The sequence below is a fragment of the Chelonia mydas genome, chromosome 15, assembly GCF_015237465.2.
Source record: "Chelonia mydas isolate rCheMyd1 chromosome 15, rCheMyd1.pri.v2, whole genome shotgun sequence".
NCBI classification, from domain to species: Eukaryota; Metazoa; Chordata; order Testudines; family Cheloniidae; genus Chelonia; species Chelonia mydas.
Genome location: NC_057856.1, coordinates 12219790 through 12242322, shown reverse-complemented (window position 1 = coordinate 12242322; position 22533 = coordinate 12219790). Strand labels below are relative to the sequence as shown.

The following is a 22533-nucleotide window of genomic DNA, read 5'->3' as shown; positions in this document are numbered from 1 at the left end:
CTATGCAGCACAGCTGAGCCCAGCCAACTGCAATGGCCTTTCACTAAGGACTCTGCTGAAATGGCCCTTCTGGTGAACTCTCCCATGATGAATAAGGCCGAGGCTCTCTGACCAGGATGTTTTTTGCCCTGCATCTTACAATGGTTGGTATTCATAACCTAGAAGCAGTAGCTAAGTTTGTGGGGGGGGAGGGGGCAAGAGAGAGTTGGGTGCTAGCACTCAGAGTGGGCCTGGGTGTTCCGAACTTTTACAAGAGAAGCTACAAGATGGGTGGTACCAGCAGGCCCCAGTTAGAGTTTCCTCCATTATCAATGGAGTTCAGGCTCACAATTACTAACTCACACCAGTCTGGCAAGATGAATGCAAGTCAACAGATGTTTCAAAGCACAAGCCAACTGCATTCTTGTTTGTTGTCTCCAGAGGACATGCCATATGGCTGGTTAGGACCGTCAGCGTCCTCAGGCGAGTACTCTTTGGAAGCAACAGCCAGATGGATGACTGTGAGTGAGCCTTGGTGCCTGCTGAAGGCTGACATAATAGCTTCTGCTGCCTGTCCCTTCCTCCACCCCCCACTTGAACATATGCTCTCCCAATCCCGAACTCTGGATTGGAAGAACTCCTACTCCCCCCAGGCTGGAAACTCTCCAAACAGAACAGTGTGTACTCAATGGAGAGGAAGCTGGGAGGAAGGTGCATGAGAAATTCAAGGTCAGGTGGTAAGTGCCATCTCTGTATATTATATAATCAAGGTTAAAGTGCTTTTCACATTGTTATTTAAAGTGCTATTGGGATAAACAAATAAAAGAATGAGACCTGAAAAAACCACTCGGTGCTGCTGAGCAAGACAGGAAGATCAGGCCTAACAACACAGGAGGAAATAACAGAGCCAAGGGCAAGCAGAGCTTTGAGCAAGCCTGCAATACTGGCCTGTGCAGACAGCTGACCTCCAGCGTGGGGAAAGGGCAGCTGGAGCAGAGAGGGCGCTGGCTGGAGGATGAAGACAAAAGGTGCTAGTGAGTGAGACACTTCAGCACAGAGGGGGATGCTGACAAGCAGGGGGGTCACATTGACTGGCTTTAGGTCTGATTTATTGATCAATGACCTGGAAAATGGAACATCCAGGAAGAGAACAAAATCTGCAGATGATGTGCCCCCCCAGAGGACAACTGCTCTAAGCGAACTAGGCCACAACGATGCTGTCAGTCTGAGCGTGTTACAGAAGGCTGGGGAGGGCTCTGAGAGAAGGCTGCCTCTGCCATGATTTCAGACTGTGTACCAGTTTCATTCAACTTGGTTTAATACCCAGGGATCTCTCCATGCATCTCTTGAATCAGTTAAAGCTTGTGTCTGGCGTGTTTCCACAACCAAAGAGGACAAGGACAGACCTGCCACAGACTCCCTCCTATGAGGTAGGGAAGACAGTCTATAACAGAGTCTGGCTAGCATAGTTCTCCTCATTGCTCAGGGAAACCAGGCCAGGACCACCTTTAAACTCTGCTGTTACTAGCAAACATTCAGCTGCAGTGTGAACAGAACTGCTCTGTTGGCCCTGCTGAGTTTCACAGCTGCCTGTTCCTTGGTGTTCCCTTGTGGTGAGCTATCAAGTGAAACGCAAATGAGCCAAGCAAATTCCTCTCTAAAGCCTGCACAGATCACAACAGCATAAACCAGCTCAGCACAACAGGGATTTCTGCAGGAAGGACCTTGGCCCAGAAGCAGTTGAGGAGCCTTGGCACCCATTTAAGTAAAAATGATGATGACAAGGAGGAGGAGAAGGTGGTGGAAACGGGAGCTGAGGGCACTTAGCACCTCATGGGTCAGGCACAAGGAGAAGAGACCCAAATTAGGAATGTAGGGGGAAAAGGCACGTGGCAGAGGGACAGCAGGAAACGGGGTGGTGGGGAAGGTAAGCCAGGGACTAAGGAGAAAAGGCTCTGGTCTGGCTCAGTAACCCATCACAGAGTGCACTGGCTTTTCAGAGAAAGAGCAAAGGAAAGATACATAAAGGGAAAAAGGAAGGACTGAGAGAAAGAGGAATCGACGGAAGCGGAGGAAACAAGAAACGCCTCCTTTCAGGTAGTGCATTTTATGTTATTTATTCATATTACTTCCTCCCTTTATTGAATTTACATGGCAGTTTCACACTCCAGAGGTTTCTAACTGTAACCAGTGGGAAACTATTGTCTGTGGCTTGTTACTTCTGGAAGCACCCAGTCCTGCCTGGACCCATTCTTCCTAGAGCTCTCCACTGACATGTGAATCCTTCCCCCAGTGCCCTTTGGGCATGACCCAGAACTTTCTTCATTTCCACCCTCTTTTCATTGCTAGGATGCTGTTCCGCATGGCCAAGCTTCTTAAATTAACTCGAGTGTGGAAATGGTTTTGGAGGTGGATCTTGGGGGCTGCAGCCTGTGACTGTCAGTTCTGCATGAAAAACATGTATCTGTAGGTCTAAATAACAGAAAGAGGAAGGGAGATAGCCTGTGCAATTCTACAAGCCAGCCCAGACAACGGAACAGATAGGGGTGATGGTCTTGCATGGCAACAGAGGAATATTGGCAAACTGCTATTAGGGCATCAGAATATTTGTGCTCTAAGGTCACATCCTCCTTCCCATCACCACCCCCTGATTTTCCAGCACTGTTTTTGGGGGAAAGAGGGTTGGGCTTGTCTGAACTGCTCATGCAGAGAAAAGGACTGTTGTTCAGAACTGTACTGGCTTTAGGAGCAGGATCATAGTACACAGCGTCAGTTCACTCTTGCAGCCTATCCCAGGGCTGGGCATATTTACGCTGACATCCTCACTCACCCGGATGCAGTCAGAAGAGTAAACAAAAGGCTTCCATGTTAATTCCTGCAGAGCTAGAGACACAGGGAAATGAGTCTGCCAGACAGAGAAGGGCAAAATCCAGAGGGCAAAAGGGCCCAATGGAGAGGAAAAAAATCTTAGCTAGAGATGAGTGGAGCTGATAGTCTCCATGTAACTAAACCAGGAGTTCCCTGGTATGGTGCTATGGTAATACAAAACAAAACAACCTCACCCCCACCCCCCGCATCCCTGCACTGTGCCCTAGAACAGGGGTTCTCACAACAAATTTTTTGGTGGCCTCTAAGTGCTGGTGGCTGCGCTGACAAATTTTTCCAAAAATACTTAATTAACTTTAGGAAAAATAAATACATATGCACATATACACAGCCAAATCATTGTAATTTACTGAAACGTTTTGAAGACTCAATAATAAAAATAATGCAGTTGTCTATTCTTTACTGGCCCTAAACAGAAAAGAAACACAAATAAGATGCTCTGCAGGTTCTTGTATTTTTTGTTGTTGTTTCTTTTGCTTTTTTAAAAAGGCTTGCTAGCAAGTAAGTCTGCTGCTGTGAAAAGTGATATTAACAGGCATACAAATATCACTTTTCACAGCAGAAGACTTACTTAGTCCTGGCAAGCCAAGGGACAAATTAAGCCTTGGATGGGGAGGTCGGTAGGGGGCAAGCAGGGGAAAAAACAATGGGCTGGCGGAGACAGCGGGGGCCAGGGGCGACGGGAGAGCTCCACAGCTGGGGGTTGGAGCCCCGTGGCCAGAGCCTGCTGCCTGCCACCCCAGAGCCTGCTGCTGGAGCCTGGCCCTCCTCTCCCCAGGAAGGTGGGGAACTCACTAGCTGCCTGCTCCTCCAGCATTTGTCTCTCCAGAGGGGGGCAGGGTCCAACCCCTGCTGGTGGCCCTGTGGGAGGGACCACTGCTTTGCCCCCCCGTCTCCCATTACTGCCTAGGAGGCTGTGGCTGCATGAAAAGCCCGTTGTGGCTGCAAGCGGCCACAGTGGCTGCTTTTGAGAAATGCTGCAGAAGCCCATCTTCTGTCTTCACTTCATTTATCAGTGCATCGGACATGGTAGGTAGGCATGTCTGTGCATACACAGGGTGTTAAAGAGCCCTTCAGCTTGCTGCCCTTCCTACGACAGGGAGACGGGGCCCTACGAGGGGGATTTTACTGCTAGGTTCACAAGCAGCACGCTCACAAAGTTCTGAGGCTCATAAAAACATGGGGAAATTTGGAGTCTACAAACAATAATAAATGTGGATGTAAAAGAGGTAGGTAAAACATTCCATAGGAAAGGAACATATGAGCAATGGGAGCCATTAAACTGCTGCCTGTTCCTGGAAGCCTCCACAATTTTCTGCACACATGGACCAATTTAGAGCCTTCCTTCCTCCTCTTCCATTATGCAACAGAAAGAGCTAATAAACTTTTCACAGCAAACACAGTCCTGGTCTCCTAGATTCATTGTCTTTGTCTCTGCAACACGGAGTTTGGTGATTCACAAATCCCAGCAGTGGGAAGTCACCGATTTACAATAATAATAAATGGTTTCTAATAAACGGTGGTTTTAGCCAAAATAAATGTTTTCCTAGTTTTTGCAGAGGGAGGATGTGGATGTGACTCTGACTGTTCTGGGAGGCTAGGTTAGGCTCAATGAGCCCGTGGAAAAGCTCACCCCACTCCCATTGGCTTCCATAGAATGGGTATTTTCCACTGAATGCATCCGATGAAGTGAGCTGTAGCTCACAAAAGCTTATGCTCAAATAAATTGGTTAGTCTCTAAGGTGCCACAAGTACTCCTTTTCTTTTTGCGAATACAGACTAACACGGCTGCTACTCTGAAACCCATAGAATGGTGTTCATCTTAACCCAGGGCAGACTTTGGCCTGGATAATGACAACACCACAAAGCCCCAGAGGCTATTAAGTGAAAAAACGGCACAAACCAAAAGCCTCTGGAAAAGTCTTGAAAGAAAACAAATATTCAAAATAGCAAAAGGAGCAAATGCGGACATCACTAGTTAGAATTCCCACCAGTTTATCCCCAGGATTTTTGTTATATTAGAAGTATTTCCTGATTTTAAAAAGGAGCGTTCCGTGGCCTCTTAAAAAAATAAATCGGCCTGTAACAATTCTTATCAACACAGATCCCAGCAGTGTGGTTATTTTTAGGACTGCTTTTTTTCCTCTTTTCTTTTTTTTGAACTACACAATAGTCCTGAAAATAAATACTGTGATGAGACGGACGTTCCTGAGAATTAAGGACAGCCTGACCTGGCCTAATTTCAGTCTGTTCAGAAATGTGACAGAAGGGTTTCTTTGTAAAATTAGGGGAAAAAAAAAATCCAGTAAAACATGCAAAGGTGGGAGATTGTTTATATTTAGGGCTACAGTGGAAACCTGACTTTAGAGCCGGTCAAAAATTATTTTATTGAAATATTTCCTTAAAAACGTTCAGGTTTTTGTCCAAAAACGAAAATCCCCAAAACCAATTTTAATTATTTTTATTTTTGTTTGTTTTGTTTTCCTGATTGAAAACTGAGAAGTTTAACCCAAAACAACTTTGTTTTTTCAATTATGAAAAAATGGAAAAATTTAACAAAAAAATGAGGTTTTTGTGAAAATGTCTGTTTCACCGAAAAGCCATTTTTTGTCCAAAAAAGTTTTAAAGAATTTTTTTTTTAAACCAGCTCTACCTGAAACCTTTGGAAAATCCAGGGTTTGGTGACTTGGGGGTGCACTGATGAAAGCAGAACTAAGAGCTTCAGGGCTGAAACTTTGAGCATCAGTCAGCACAGCCCCAAGGGAAGTAACCAGTCCCTGTTAGCCTGACTGTGCTATGCGGGAGACAAGGTGTGGGAGGTAATATCTTTTATTGGATCAACTTCTGTTGGTGAGACAAACATCCTTTTGAGCTACTCAGAGCTCGTCTTCAGGTCTGGGAAAGGGACTAAGGGCAGGTCTATACTTAAAACGCTGCTGCAGCGCTTCACTGAAGACGCTCCTACCCCAATGGGAGAGCGTCTCCCATCAGCATAGTTAATCCAGCTCCGCAAGAGGTGGCAGCTATGTCAACAGGAGAAGCTCTCCCGCCAACATAATGCTGTCTACATCTGGGTGAGGATGGGGGCTGTGTTAGGGGTGGGATTTTTTACACCCCAGATCGACGCAGTTATACTGATATAACAGATGTGGATCTGTAGGACTATTTCCCTTGGAAACAGGAGGACAAGGCCTGTGCAGTTACCACTCAGCTGTCCAAGAAAGCGGTGCCGAGGAAGTGGTGAGGAAACGGACAGAAATGGGTGAAGAGTACTGGTAGTTATTTCATAGAGTGCCGTAAGCATACAGGACGCTTTACAGAACACATGCACGGACAGGGTACATGCCTTGAACAGCTTATGGTCTAACTCAAACAAATATCATACTCAGGACAACTGTCCAGGCATGTCACTGGGGCTTCAGAACAGAAGGGAAGAGATTTGGAGGAGGAGAGGGAATAATACAACATGTTCAACCAGCCCCCATCCTGCAACAGCTGGGATCTTTGCCAGAAACTTAATGCCCAGAACTTTAGGCCACCGCCACTCAATTCTCTGGGAGCATCAGCCCCTTTTGTTGCCAACCCATCATCTCTCCAACCCTCTGGTGCTTGCAAAACACAGAAATGTTACACGCTGAATGAAGAAGAGGTCAAACAGCCCATTTAAATCTTAGATGTACCCTGTTGTCATGGACACAAAGTTCTGAACATGGCTGTTGTCAGAGTCCTGCTTGGTTTTACCATCACGTCAATACGCTCACGGCATGTACTTTAGGGCAGATAGCATTTTCTCTGGACTGATTTATTAGGGGACTGATAGAGGCCATCCCGTGTCTCACACACAAAGCCACTCCCCTCACTTTCTCTTTCCCTGTGCAAATGGAGCACATAGGCCCCAGTGACTTCGAGTTGTGACCATGAATTCTCTCCAGGGAGGATTTGAGACAGGACAGAAGATAAATCCCCCAATTATCTCCAACAATAAACCCCCTGCAGAACGCCACCACCGTTGGGGCCAGAGGAGTATAAAAAAGGCCAGTAAAACATTTAACCTCCCAGCGGTGTCTCAAAGAATCCTCAACCTGGCTGCCAGACTTCCAGCATTCGGTGCGTTCTCCAAGAGACAAGGGAGCTCCAGGAATCAAAAGCTCCACTGTTTATCCTAGTGCAGGGCTTAGGAATGGATAAGGGCAGCCCCACCTGGATCTGGCCTTTTCCCATGATTCGATCTGTGATCTCTCCATCTTCTTTGGTGAGCTTGGTTTTGTTATAGCATTTTTCATAGCACAAAATCCGTAGGGTCTGTGAGCCCTCCAGCTCAATCTCAAACTCCTGCAGCAAGGGGAAGGGAGAGGAGAAGGAGAAGAGCAGCAATTAGTTAACAAGGAGATAGTGTCTTCTGGATATTTGACTCTGTATAGCCTCACTGAAATCAATCTGAAGGGACCACGCAAGTGACTGACAAAGATCTTTCATCTAATGGGGTGGGTCTCAAAGAGAGGTCGAGCAGAACAGTATTGAGTCCATTTGGGGGGCACTTTGGAGGCGAGCATGAAAGATGCTTGGTCCCTTGGTCAAGTTTCAATATGTTGTAGTGGTGCACCACTGAAAGAAATAGATGGTCCCATATTTCTTGTGTTTAATTACACTTCACTAGGTTTAAAATAAGCCTGCTATAAAGAAGGTGGAGGCTGAAAGCTAAATTTATAACTGTACCCTCTCCTTCGAAAAATACTTCCTTATTCAATGTATTTCCACAGCTACTTTAAAAAAAAATACACAGACACAGACACACACACACAAATAAAGGCTGTGCAATCATCTGGCTGATCATGCAAAGTGCATCTGCTGCTGAGACATTCATTTCATCAGTGAGTCTCCAAGATTAAAATCTCCTACAAATGGTAAGAGCCCAGAGGAAATGACAGGAACCCTGCAGACTGTGCTTTCAGGTGTGCTGCGCATGTGAGAAGGGTCCAGTTCATGCAGTACAGATTGCAAACCAAACAGCCTCTTCATTTGCAAATGTTCTGCCTCAAGGGGATAAACAAGGCCCAGCATGGCTGATAAATCCCAGGAAGAGCTATCCATACCCACCTCATTCCAGTTGGGCTCTGTAGTGTCCCTGTAAACTCTGGTCTTAGCTTTGTTCACAAAATATCCAAAGGAATCCACCTCCAACGTGCAGTACAGGTCTGTAGGGGAGACAGAGAATCAAAGGCTTTGTTAAGATTAACATAACCTTTTTCTATAACCACTGCTTCCTAGATTGTCTCTCACCTAAAGGCCTCTCTATACTGAGGACACTGGAACCAGTGTAGCTACACCAGTGCAAACCCTCCGTGTAGATGGGTGGCATAGTGCAGCTTACCCTGGGCTGGTGCATGGCCTGTATTACACTGTGCAATGGGTCTACACTATGGGTTTTCACCTACGTAGCATGGGTGTAATTATGCTGATGTAACCACAGCAGCGTAAGTGTCCTTAGCATAGAGAGGCCCTGGCACACATTGATTACAGAGTCCTCAATTCAGCCCAGAAGGTGCATTTCTGTCACTTAGTAGAAAGGGCACTTTGTCTCCTCTTTTCTTAGACTTGTTTTTGTGTGCAGTTACACAGAGAGAAGTGTGTGCACCCTGGAAGTTAGGGTCCATTCCAACGCTCAGCAAAGCCCACAGGAAGACCCCACTGACTTCAATGGAAATTGGATTGGGATCTTCCTGAGTTACCTTAGCTGCTGCAGAAAGCGTGTGTGTATTTTAACAAGGACTCTCTCCACACCCCACACTGCTCAGCTTTGCCTCCTGCTTGATCCTCCAGTGAATTCCTAATCCAGTGTTTATTACCATGGACATTGTTACTGTGGGGTCAGAGACTGAGCCTTGACATTTCACTGCAGGATCAAACAGGGTTGAAAAATGGGCAATGAGGGAGCAAGAGCCGAGTTACCCATAAACTGTTGGGTAAGCAGCACATATGGTAAGAAAAATGACAGAAAACAGGGTAAGAGTGAAATGATTAGTGTTGGAGCCTGATCTATTTGAGAGTTTTTATTGCTACAAAAAGCTAGTCAGCATCCCCCAAATGTACACTAATCTCCCACTCCCAATCACCCAAACTGATTCTCCTCACCAAACCCTGTATCCCCAAACTGACATCTCCGCGCCCAGAGTATCCCATTCCTGTCCTTGGCCCTAACAGGCCCCCACCTGCACATCACAGATCTGCCACTCACTTGTGCTCTGCTTGAACCCCGCGGCAGAATGAACAATGACGTTCAGGAATCCATAAAGCCCGGGCGATTCATCATCTGTACAAAAGACCCAAGAGATTTTAGTTCAGCTTCACAGAGGTGGCAAAGGGGAAAACACTGGGAGGAAATTTACATCACAGAGATTGCAGGGTGGAAGATGAAGTGTCTAACCCTGGTAGCAGGAACATGACATCTAGTCAGCTTTTTTTAGAAAGGAGTTGTAAGTTGCTCCAGGTATCGCTCCTGTCCCAGAGTCCTCTTGACAATTCTGGAGCTTTTACAATCACACTTCATTATTTTTAAATTTTTCATCTCCCCCAGTGTTGCTGCGAAAGACCCAAACAACAGAAGAAACCAACTGACTATACGGGTAAAGCAGTGAAAATGACTATCCACAGAGGGCTGTCAACTGCACAAAGGAAAACTGAAAAGTATTATTATTTATATTAGAGCAGCACCTGCTGGTCCTAAGTGAGATCAGGGCCCCAGTGAGCTGGGCACTCTACAGAGTAAGCGAGAGTCCCTGCCTCAAAGAACTTCTCATCTAAATAGGCGAGACTGGTAAGCATTGCAGAGGAAACAGGCACAGAGCAGCGAAGGAATGTGCCCAAAGTAACCCAGCCAGTCAGTGGCAGAGTTAGGAAAAACGTAGGTCCGACTCAGCTTTTCTTCTCTCTCGGTCGAGGATTTTCTCTCTAATTTGTCAGCGACACTGATCTTAGCCGTTACTTGTAACCACAGTAGGTAAAACTTTTCAGATAGAAGCATGCGTCTTAAATTGCTGGCATCCCTTTAAGCATTGGCCTGGCATTAAGAGTCAGAGATTGTAAGGATCTGCGGGACTGGAGCCTGGGGCAGCTGACATTCCCCCATCACCACCAGGACACCATGCAGAGCTGCAACCTAGGAGCACTGTGGAGATTAGGTGCTGCAGGAAGCGCCACCCAAAGCGTTCAGAGCAACAGTACCCTGCAGCCTTCTGATTGGCCCACGGTTACTACTTAACCCTGGAGGTGATCCAAGAAGTTGCCTGGGCAAGCACGCAGAATTCTGGCTGCCGCAGCTCCAGACCTTGCCCCGCTGCCTGATCTTTGGTCTCCGACTCTGGCCTGCCACTGACTCTTGCCTCCTGACTCCAGCCTGGTAACTACTCCTGACCCTGAGTCTCTGACCCTGGCCTGACTCTGACCAGGACTCTTGCCTACTTATTTCAGTTCTTGCACTGACTCTGATCCCTGCTTGCCAACTACCATCTTGTGGCCAGCCCTTGGCTCCATGACACCAGCCCACTAACAACCAGTAGGCCGGACTGCCTATGCCCCGATCTCTTACAGAGAAGACCATATGATACACAGTGATTATGTACAGGCTGCATTTCTGAATGCTGGACTCATATCTGCAAACTCACCATCACACTAACTGACATGCACCACTCCTCTGCAAATCTACTCACTGAGAACCAGCAGAAACATGCTCACAGCATCTCAGACATTTTGCCTTCCTACGTTTGCTTCATTTCATGTTTTTGCTGCTTCAGCAGCAGCACCCATCATTTCATTACAAATGCCCTCCCCGTCAAACACGCAGTCCAAGAATTTCACCAAGTCAGCTAAAATGATTTCACACTATGCCTTCAGCTGATGAGGATGGAGACAGCACAACGGAACAGAGCGGCTCCCCCACCACAAACATGCAATCTGAAAATCCTGTGCCTGTCTCAGTCATAGGCAGGGCTGTGGCTACTTTACACCTTTTTCTCATGTCCAGCCCGTTCGTTTTAAAATCATATTCTAAAGAATATACCAAAGAGACAATCCCACAGATATACGTGTGCCAGGGAAGCGGAGGGGCTGTACTCCAGGAGGAAGGAGTGGGGTTAGTGGCCAGGGCTGTTGTGGGTACAATGGCTAAGGGGTTAGTGGTAAGAGGACAGGGGAAGGGACTTCAGTCCATTGAACGATGGGGGAAAGTAAAAGGAATGGTAATGACTGAAATAATATGAGAATCCACCCAATAACAATGGGAGAGACGGAGTAAAGCCACAGAGGATGGGCAGGAATTCATTGTCAAAGGAGCAGTGGGGGAGAAACTAGGAGGAGAGAAAGTGAACTGCAAACATTCCACAGGTTGTTTATTATACTGTGGGACTGAATAACTCTGGAACCTTTGAGCAGACCCTCCCCTGCCTGCTCCCTCTGCTTGCTGCATCTTGTCTACCCAGAGCAAACTTCTCGGGGCAGCGATTGTGCAATCAAATCTTCCTACAGTAACTAGCTGCAGCAGAGCTGGGTTGTTCAGGGTTTAAGTGTAGTCAGAATTGGGATTGTTTTACAAGACCATCCACTCACAGCTGCCTTGAGGCCTCTGGCCAGAAGGAATGGTAAGAGCAGGACAAGGGGGTGTAAAGGAAAGGCAGGGAGTGGGTTATGACTGCAGCTGGTCCACACAAGGGCACTGACGACCGCTCTCACCTTCTTTATTGATGGTGAGGGGGATGTTGTGGACGGTCTGAAGCTTGACGCAAGAGTTTGTCAGCATCTGGAGCTCCACGGATGTGAGCGAAAAGCTTTTAAAGCCTGTCAAGGAAATTCAGAGAGGGAAAGGTATCTGCACAGGGCACAGAGCTCCATGGACACTCCCCCCAGCCCAGGCAGGGGGTACTTTCAGAAGCTTCCAGGGCAATGTTAGCAGATGGCATAAGGGAGCGTTTCTGTGTTTGGAAGGAACCATTGTTCAAGCACAGACCCCCGGCCATACTTCAGCCCAGTCACATGCAGGGGCTCACTTGTTCTATGGATAGTCTCTGGATCTTGCACACAGAATGAAAGAGACTCTTCTCCCCTGGCAGAGCCATAGCCAACCCCTTTCCAAAAATAAAGCAACCCCTTCAGACAAAGGCCAGGGGAACGGGGTGGGCCTTTCACTGCCCCAGAAAGGCAGATGACTCTGGTTTTGGCAGGCCAATGGGAGAAATGACTCCATTGGGGAGAGCTCTCCCTGTGCCCTTGCTCCTGGACATTCACTTCTAGGGGCTGGGAGCAAAAGCATCTCCACTGGCTTCAACTGCAGCGACAGGGCATGAGAAGAAAAGGCATCCACGTTGTCTCCTGGATATTCATGCATCTCCTCCTCCTTGTGGCAGGGGGCCATTCCCCACTTCTATCTAATTCCCCGGGATAGGGGAAGGGTTGGACAATCCCTTTCCTGACTCCTCCTCCTGGGGGGGGGGGAAGGGGCATATGTGCTGTGGTCACCCAGTTGGATGGTCCCTAGAATGCCCTAAGACAAGGGCTCTGATTGGTCAAGTGACACTCACATTTCTTCTGCTGCTCCCGGATGTTCTCTCTCCACTCTGCCCGTTCGTAGTCCGATGAGATGAGGAATGTGTAACTCTATGCAGGAAGAGACACGGGAACAAGGAACGTGACATTCTGACCCGCCACCTCCCAGTGAGAGTTACTGGATCCAGACCCCACTAGTACACCTGCCTGCTTCCTCCCAGCACTGCTTTGGCAGTGCCAGATGGGACCCTGGCACTGTGAACGCCCTCCCAGCAGCGTGCCTTCAGCACCAGCAAGGACACCTGCAGCCTAGGCTTCTTCAAACGACCACCCTGTTAATGGCAGCTGGGATTGTGGCAGCATGAGGTTCCATGACTGCGGTCTACTCTGGCCAGGCCATCCAATAGTGCGTGCCATGGGAGACTAGGCAGATGTGTGGCTAAGGAAGCAGATGCCAAAATGCCTTCGAAATGAGCTGAAGAAAATGCTGGTGACTAGATCTTGAAACCATCCATTGCCGAATACATGCAGATACCACAGTCACCGATAACCCCACACATACAGCGCTGGAGATAAACCTAACACCACGAGCCTCTCCTACTAGCTGAGAGAGAAGCTCCATAGTCTGTTAGCAGTCGGGGGCCAATGAAATTAGACCTATGAGTACCCTCCCCATGCAACTTTACTAACGGATGAGGCTACGGCGCAGCAGTTGCAGGGCTCTGTCCCGCGGAAGTGATGCGGTTCCCACCCCTATCTGGTTAGATCCAAGCACAGGCAGATACTAGGGTGAGGGGTAAATTTCTGATTTTATTTTAAAAAATGCAAATGTACATGCAAATTAACCCTTGGGCTCCTAGTAAGTTGCTGAAGCGGCCTTCAGTGTGGCATGGGCTGGACACCTGCAGCTTGGAGACTATTTTCAGATCAGCCACTGGACAACGAGACAATTACAAACTGACAAATGCTTGAGCAGCTCCGATTCCCTTGGGTGGGGCACTGTGACACGCACATGCACACAAACGTCCCCCTGGTGCCTCATTCTCGGTCCTGTATGCAAGGCCCCAGAGACACCTGTGGAGCAGCTTACCTTGCCGTTCCGGTTGTGAACCCGGAAAGCCATGTTGGGAGACATCAGCAACAGCAGGGATTCCTGCTCAGACAGCTTCTTTTTCAACCTCTCAATGACCTTGCTGCCCTTGTTAGCCCTCTAGAGAACAGAGACACATTCACAGAATCATAGAATATTAGGGTTGGAAGAGACCTCAGGAGGTCATCTAGTCCAAACCCCTGCTCAAAGCAGGACCAACACCAACTAAATCATCCCAGCAAGGGCTTTGTCAAGCCGGGCCTTCAAAACCTAAGGATGGAGATTCCACCACCTCCCTATGTAACCCATTCCAGAGCTTCACCACCCTTCTAGTGAAATAGTGTTTCCTAATATCCAACCTAGACCTCCCCCACTGCAACTTGAGACCATTGCTCCTTGTTCTGTCATCTGCCACCACTGAGAACAGCCGAGCTCCATCCTCTTTGGAACCCGAAGGCTGCAATCAAATCCCCTCTCACTCTTCTCTTCTGCAGACTAAACAAGACCAGTTCCCTCAGCCTCTCTTCATAAATCACATGCCCCAGCCCCTTGATCATTTTCGTTGCCCTCTGCTGGACTCCCTCCAATTTGTCCACATCCTTTCTGTAGTGGGGGGCCCAAAACTGGACGCAGTACTCCAGATGTGGCCTCACCAGTGCTGAATAGAGAGGAATAATCACTTCCCTCAATCTGCTGGCAATGTTCCTACTAATGCAGCCCAATATGCCGTTAACCTTCTTGGCAACAAGGGCACGCTGCTGACTCATATCCAGCTTCTCATCCACTGTGATCCCCAGGTCTTTTTCTGCAGAATTGCTGCTTAGCCAGTCAGTCACCACTCTGTAGCGGTGCATGGGATTCTTCCGTCCTTAGTGCAGAACTCTGCACTTGTCCTTGTTGAACCTCATCAGATTTCTTTTGGTCCAATCCTCCAATTTGTCTAGGTCACTCTGGACCCTATCCCTACCCTCCAGCATATCTATCGCTCCCCCCAGTTTAGTGTCATCTGCGAACATGCTGAGGGTGCAATCCATCCCATCATTCACATAATTAATAAACATGTTGAACAAAACCGGCCCCATAACTGACCCCTGGGGTACTTCGCTTGATACCGGCTGTCAACTAGATATTGAGCCGTTGATCACTACCCATTGAGCCCAACAATCTATCCAGCTTTCTGTCCGCCTTATAGATTCATCCCCTTTTTTAACTTGGTGGCAAGAATACTGTGGAAGACCGTAGCAAAAGCTTTGCTAAAGTCAAGTTATATCACGTCCACTGCTTTCCCCATAGCCACAGAGCCACTTATCTCATCATAGAAGGCAATCAGGTTGGTCAGGAATGACTTGCCCTGGGTGAATCCATGTTGACTGTTCCTGATCACCTTCCTCTCCTCCAAGTGCTTCACGATATTTAGCTGGAGGACCTACTCCATGATTTTTCCAGGAACTGAGGTGAGGCTGACAGGTCTGTAGTTCCCCAGGTTCTCCTTCTCTTTTTTAAAGATGGGCACTATATTTGCCTTTTTCCAGTTGTCTGAGATCTCCCCTGATTGCCACGAGTTTTCAAAGATATTGGCCAATGGCTCTGCAATCACATCAGCCAATTCCCTCAACAACCTCGGATGCATTAGATCTGGACCCATTGACTTGTGCATGTCCAGCTTTTCTACACAGTCCTCAACCTGTTCTTTCACCACTGAGGGCTGCTCACCTCCTCCCCATACTATGTCGCCCAGGACAGCAGTGTGGGAGCTGACCTTGTCTGTGAAGACTGAGGCAAAAAAAGCATTGAGTACTTCAGCTTTTTCCACATCTTCTGTCACTAGGTTGCCTCCCTCATTCATTAAAGGGCACGCACTTTCCCTGACCTTTTTTTGTTGCTAACATACCTATAGAAACCCTTCTTGTTACCCTTCACATCCCTTGCTAGCTGCAACTCTAGTTGTGTTTTGGCCTTCCTGATTACACCCCTACATGCTCAGCAATATTTTTATTCTCCTCCCTAGTCATCTGTCCAAGTTTCCACTTCTTATAAGCTTCCTTTTTTTGTTTAAATTCACCAAAGATTTCACTGTTAAGCCAAGCTGGTCGCTTGCCATGTTTGCTATTCTTTCTGCACATCGGGATGGTTTGTTCCTATGCCCTCAATAAGGCTTCTTTAAAATACAGCCAGCTCTCCTGGACTCCTTTCCTCCTCATATTAACCTCCCAGGGGATCCGGCCAATCAGTTCCCTAAGGGAGTCAAAGTCTGCTTTTCTGAAGTCCAGGGTCTGTTTTCTGCTGCCCTCCTTTCTTTCTTTTGTGAGGATCCTGAACTCAACCATCTCATGGTCACTGCTGCCCAGGTTGCCACCCACTTCTACTTCCCCTACCAATTCTTCCCTGTTTGTAAGCAGCAGGTCAAGAGGAGAACGGTCCCTGGTTGGTTCCTCCAGTAGTTGCACCAGGAAGTTGTCCTCAACACTCTCCAAAAACTTCCTGGATTCTCTGTGCACTACTGTATTGCTCTCCCAGCAGATGTCAGGGTGACTGAAGTCCCCCATTAGACCACATTATGGTGGTCTCATGCCAGAATCAATGTGGAGGAGGAGATTTGGCTCGATTTTCTGATCTGTCCCCCTCTTCCCTTTACAGGTGGCCACACAACACTTCCATGCAGCAGTGGTTCTGCTGTCGGGGTGGGTGGAGCTCCACCCCACTTAGGAAAGAGGGAACTCTAGGTACAACAGTCAATACATTTCCCATCAGGCCCAGCTCTGGGCACTACTCACAGCTGTTCATTTGAACAGCCCTTCCCGCTGAAGGCTCTACATGGGGAAGCTATTTACTGCCCCAGACTGTGCAGTGCACATTTGACTAGGAGCCTCCAAAGCCGTACGACCAGTACTCCCCCACAGAACAGCACCGAGGGGCACTTTCAAAAGCACCCTTAATTAAGCATCTCCTGTGCAAATGGTGTCCTGGAGCCACTTGGGTTATGCAGCAATAGCAGCCCCCAATCCTTCTCCCAGCTGTATGCATCTAAACCAGTTTTCAACAGAGGAAAACTAAGAGCAAGATTCTCCTTGGATGCCTAAATCCCAGAGCCCAGTCAGGCACATGCTTTGGCCCTGAAGTGTCTAAACTCACGTGTGAATCACCAGCTGAGTCAGTTAAGAGATTTTCCCATGGATGCTATTCATACTACCCTTCTCTTCCCAAGAAACCTCTCTGAAGAGCTATCCAAAGCTGTGGACTGGAAATGTGTCCTTTGTAACTAAGGGGGGAAAAAATGCTGAAGATGTTTGTACCCTGCTGGTTACATAGCAGGGTTCTCAACCTCTGCACTCTTGGCTTTCCTCCCTGGGGATAGAATGGCTTGGATTCTACGACACCTGAGAAAGCGCATGTCTAGCAAATGAAGAGAGGCCAACATTAGAGGCACAGAGCCCACTGTTTGACTGGTGACAGTGAAAGACGTTGACATGTTTATCTATAGACTTGCTTATCCATCCAAATCCGCTAGGCTTCAAACACACTTAGAAGGCACTGCTGATATGGTGAAAATTCAGAGGTATCTTTGTATGTGACCAAAGCCACACCCAGGCTCGTGCTTAGATATCCAAAAGCTGAAATCTCTGAAAAACAGGCTCACTACACCTCTATCTGCTCTTGTGTGCCCTCGGCACAAAAGCCACCCCATTCCTCCTTCAACAGTACGTGTATCCAAAGACATAGCACCATGAGCAGGGCCTGCCAACACCATGAGAACATTCAACACCTAGCTGCTGAATGCTGTGTTATTCCTGGATGCCCAGAGGACACTATCACACAAGGGATAATGCATCATGCCTAGGTATAGCTGCCTGCCCATCAACTACATGCATAACCAAAGTTTAGTTCTACCGCATGTCACAAGCAAGTGCATGCTTAGCGGCATTACCTGTCCAAACAAACAAACTCTGGAGGTGAGTTACCCCCCATCTCCAGTTTCGGACGCAACGTGCACTCTGGGCTTGGGGAAGACAGCTCCACCTGCCATTACCTTTTCTCGCTGGATGTCATTCTTTATCTGGGAGATCTTGATCTTCATAGCATCCAGCTCCTCGTCAGGCACGAGTGGGATGTTGGGCACTGCCTCGGACTCGTCCACAGTTTGGAAGCTGAGGTCTGTGAGCGGAATGTACCATTTACAATCATACTGCTGGCTTTTCCTGAAAGGAAGAGGGGACAGGGCTTTAAACACCCTTGCACTCCATAAGCTCACCCTGCTCTTTCCAGGCTTTTCCCCCGTGGCGGTTTCAGCACTGCAAGTTACAAGATAGTGAAATAGGCTCAACCTCACTGTAATCCCTGAGATGGAGGCACAGTTGGGGTAGGTCTGTTTCCAGCAATGAAGCTTGAAGGAGCCAGAACCCCCTACCATGTTATGTACAGTGTGCTGCCCGCTGGTGCTGCACGTAGATCTTATTTTTTTTAAAGTGCTCACTCTGAAGCATCCCAAAGCACTTCCCAAATACAGTGATATCTTTCAATACAACCATCTCCGGGGCAGAACGCAGCAGCTTGCTGCACAAGAGCTTAAGGACTGAACCTGGGACCTCTGGATCTAAAAGCAGGAGCCTTTGCTGTCTGCTGTAGAAGTTTTTCACAAGCTGTAGCTGCCTCATAAACCCCAGTGAGATCCAGCCTCTAGAGGGAGATAGTGAGTAACACTACGTGCAGGCTGCAACAGGAAGCGAAGACCACCACCTGAAACTGCAGGGGGAATAAAGGGAGGCAGAGTTAAATGACCCCTGCTGGAATTTGTCCAGGATGCCACAGTTAGCACCCCCGCTCTCTGGACGATAGCCATGCAGTATTTAACTCCCCGAAGCGTCTCGTCTGACGGACAACGCTACACTGTGCAATGTTCCCTGTACGGGCCGCAGCTTTGCTGGGTTGGGTGCCCAGGTGCAGCCGGTATGCACTGAACTAGCGTTCTGCCAAGTCCACTGCTCTGCATATAGGGTGTGAAGCACAGGAAAATGGGGTGTGAAGCAGGGAAATCCTCACCCTCCAAGCTGCTTCTTGAGCTTGGCGCACAGGAACAGGTCAGTGAAAAGAAAGACGTGGCGCAGTTTCCGAGCCCCCTCTACCAGCTCCACCATGAAACTGTCCTTCAAGAGCTGCCGGTGCTGTCAGAAACAGGAGACACAGTTCTAGTTAGGACAGGAGGGGTCAGTCTCTGAGCCAAGGCACTATGGCTCCTCATCAATACCTCCGGTAATATAAACCTCCCTAGCACCAGCCCAAAGCTAGATCCTCATTCGATCGATCGCTGGTGGAACATGGCAAACCTGCCCACCCACTGCTCTCTCCATGACTTTCTGTTCCAAGGGAGACCCTCTCTGTGTGCCTGACTGAAGGGGGGCCTGAGAAATGGATGATCAATGGACGGGTCTCATTAATTGGCCTGCATGTTTACTTTTTTCCCCACTCATGCTCTCTCCTTGTTCATGCCCTTCCTTGAGACTTTATCGTCTGGCTTTCTCAGACCCAATAAGGATGCACACTTTGCACAGAGGGCCATCCCAGTGACTTGGCTGGGGCCATCCTCTTGTTGCTAATCCTGGCCACTGAATTAACTCTTTGCAGTCTGGTCCCTTCCTGTTGCTCTCTCTGTCACTTGCAGGAAGCGCATAATCAGAGAAAGTGGCTGAACGCTGGGTTTCAGTTTTTAACTGGAGTCAAATCTCCACCTCCAGATGGTGAACTGCCAGCTGGCTTGGGGCAAATACTTCTGAGAGCTGCACAGAGCGTGGTTACCCACTGCCTGGTGCAAATGCTGGACGGCTCACCCAGACTCTCCAGTTCTCAGCCCCTCTTTCCAGTCACTCTTGACTTTCCAAGTATTTTCTCTGGGGGCTGAAACGTCACCTGCCTGCTCTTACTCAAAGGAACCTGGCTGGAAACATCAAGCAAAATCCTTTCAGCTGCTTTAATTTATGGCAAGTCATTGACAGACCATTACCATACACACAGGGCTTGCCAGCAGCCTTCAACAGCAAGGCATTCCGCCGTTCACTAGCAGAGGGCAGCATACACCACTTCACCAGGTAAGCTTTCACATCCAGCTGCAGCCACTCTGCAGAACTACCAAATCCAGACCATGAAACACCCTCCTCCCCACTCTGAACCTGTTTGTACACAGCAGCTGCTAAATATTCCTGCTGCTTCCCTATTCCAACAAGTGCTGCTAAGGGACCTATATTTGCTTAGAAAACCTAGTAAATCCACCAGCAGTCCCTAATCAGCCAGTAGTTGAACAGTCCCATCTGGATGTGTTTTTCCTATGTATTTATTTAAAGCCTTTTTCTATTCCCTATAAAATTTCCCCAAAACATGAGACACTGATCAGACCTCAGAATTAGCATGGAGCATAGCTCTGCTGCCTTTATCCCCCTCAGAAGACAGGCTCCCAGTTTCAAGGGCCTGAATGAGTTCCTTGGGCCAAGTGGTTTGTTTCAGACATGACGACTGTCCCCCTTTTCCTCCCCTTGGGCCTCTCCTTCGGGGTGGGGCTCTGGAGTATCATTCAAACAAAACTAGGCAGTAGTACATAGTCATCAGCAAGCTGAGGGGTTGTGTACTCCGACCCCCCCCCCGAATCAATGGCGGCCTGAACGTGAGCTAGGGGAGGTAAAATCTTGCAGGAGGTTCCAAATTGGGCTTTCGGGATTCTCAATTTGGGGGCAAGTCTGAATCTCACAAAAGTGGAAATCTTCTAGCACTGCCTTGATCCAAGTACCGAGCAGGCTTCTCTGCCCAGTTCTGCCAATGCACCCTAATCCTGACCCACGTCACCCCTGTTACTCTGGTGTTGGATCCACACACCTAGATACTATGGTGATCGGTGCTTGAGCAATAACTTTTATGCCTACGTATTCTGGTGACAGCTCTGCCAATGTTATTCAATTCTGATCGAGCCCTCCCTCCCCTGGGCTGTTTTACTATCTGCCCCCTCCATCAGCCGCCACACAGATAGCTTTGCCAGTGCACCCCGCTCCTGACCTACAGTATCTCTACTATTGCAGTACCCGGCTCCCGCGTGCAAAAATTGCCAATTCCCAAGCTGTGCTACGTTTTGATTGGGAAATGGATGAGGTTGAAACATCCAAACAGTTACTTGTAACCAAATCAGAGTTTAAACCTACGCCTGCGAACGTAATGCCCTGTGCATTAACTCACTGTTCTCCTGTCCTCAACACCCCCAGAACACTCTCAATGTAGAGGACACATCTGTAGGCGTGTTCATACCCACCCACCTGCTCTCTAAACTACCTTTATCGATACCGTGATGTGAGTCCCAAAAGACATGGTAGGGAATACAAGGCAGAGCGATGAAGCACAAGAACCAGTTCTTGTTTCCACATTCACAGTCAGAGCATCATGCATTTTTCAGTATAAACCAACACATTGCACAAGGCTGCACTAAAGCCTTTTCGGGGTACTAAAGAGCAGGAATCAGTCCCAGGGATGCCTGCCAATCCCAAATGTCACCACAATTCTGTGACCACTAGCAGCAAATGTTCCACTCAGTCAGTGGTGTAAACCTGTTCCCTGACAGGTCATGGTACCGTTTCTGGGCAGGATCCTGGGGAGCAGGAAATCCAATGGTGAGTCAGGCTCAGAAAGGTCTGTGGATGTGCTGATGTTTATTTTTAGGTGGGTGTGAGCCTCCTCAATCCTCCCTGGGTTTGGAGAGCATGCCTGCCTGCATTAATGTCTCTGCTACTGATGTGTGCTCATTTCCACCCCCCAAGGACTAGACAGCGACCTGCAGCCCAGATATGGAACCAGGAGTATCTGGGCAGAAACAAAGGATAGGCCTTGTCAAGAGCAAACCCCCACCTTCCACAGCTGGGGAGGATTCGATTTGAGAGAGAAGAGAAATGAGGCAGAAAAAATGGTATTTTTCAGCAATCCAGAACTCTAATTTAATGTTTTTAGAGCTGATGAATATTTATTACGATGCAAATCAACTCTGCTCCTCTGAGGCGTGTGAACAGCTGCTTGTTGCCAGCCAAATCTCTGCTCACCATCCTTAGGTGTAAATATGTTCTCACACATCAATCTCATTTGTTACCCACTTGCAATTCTGGTGTTCAGTGCTGATCCTCCATTCCTCCCCCTACCCCACGAGGGTCTTGTGGCACAATCCTGCCTTAGGGGAGGCTGCTGCTGTGCCCCTGTGGCAGGCCGGGGATGAGAGGGTTAGGCAGGTGTGGTTAACAAGGTCCCGACTATTTGCTCAGTAGCCAGGCAGGAGGTTCCTTTCATAACACTCTTTGAAGCCGATGGGGAGCAGGAACAGGGCCGCTGTCTGCAGCCTCTATCCCCTGCTGAAGGAAACCACGTCTCTAAATTCCGATCTGAAAATAGAGGGGACAGGCCACAGCGGCTGCTGGGTCAAAGGCAGCTCTTGCCCAAAGAGCTGCCCATTCAAGGCAGGACTCCCATCCTGCTGAGACGTTGCTGGCCTAGGGAGAAAGTTTCCTTCTTACAGGGGCCTCAGATGAAGCCATTCCTGGTAGCTGATGCCAGGTCACAGACAGTGCGCCCCCTTCTGAGAAATTCAGCGAAGCCAGCAAATAACCTAATGCTTGGTCCTTGCACAGACTCATGTGAGCTGTTCAAGAATGAATCTGTTCTGCTTGGCTCTGATTCAGTTTCATCTCCCCTCTGGATGTGTCAATGCTCTGATACCTAGGCTGAGGGTCAGAACGGAAGAGTCTCCACAGGCCTGGACTACCTCAGCCATGGCTCCAAATACAACCAGGGACTGCAGCCAGTGGACTGCTGAGGGTTCCCACCTGCCCCTCATAACATCACAGGAGTGTGAGGGAGGGGGTAGGTGCCAGCAAAGGCAGTGACCGCAGGGGACTGAGAGTGTGAATATTCTCACATGGCATTGGGATTCCAGATCCACCCACTGCCACCGACCCCACTCAGGGAATCCACTCCCTTCCGTTACCTAGAACCTCAGTCACAGGGGCCATCTGCATAGCCCCTGCCTGTAA

General features: G+C 48.5%; 1 protein-coding gene across 3 annotated transcripts in view; it reads right to left on the bottom strand.

The window, feature by feature from the left end:
* The window catches only part of BCR (BCR activator of RhoGEF and GTPase), a 129459-nt gene that overhangs the window by 17886 nt on the left and 89040 nt on the right, over positions 1–22533 (bottom strand). For all 3 annotated transcript variants that reach the window (XM_007063757.4, XM_043529371.1, XM_027826223.3), the window contains 8 exons: positions 18527–18648; positions 17517–17685; positions 13490–13609; positions 12435–12510; positions 11590–11694; positions 9101–9175; positions 7963–8060; positions 7066–7197 (listed from right to left, as the gene is read on the bottom strand). In XM_007063757.4, the coding sequence (XP_007063819.2) occupies positions 7066–7197; positions 7963–8060; positions 9101–9175; positions 11590–11694; positions 12435–12510; positions 13490–13609; positions 17517–17685; positions 18527–18648 (897 nt within the window). The remainder of the gene's footprint in view (positions 1–7065; positions 7198–7962; positions 8061–9100; positions 9176–11589; positions 11695–12434; positions 12511–13489; positions 13610–17516; positions 17686–18526; positions 18649–22533) is intronic.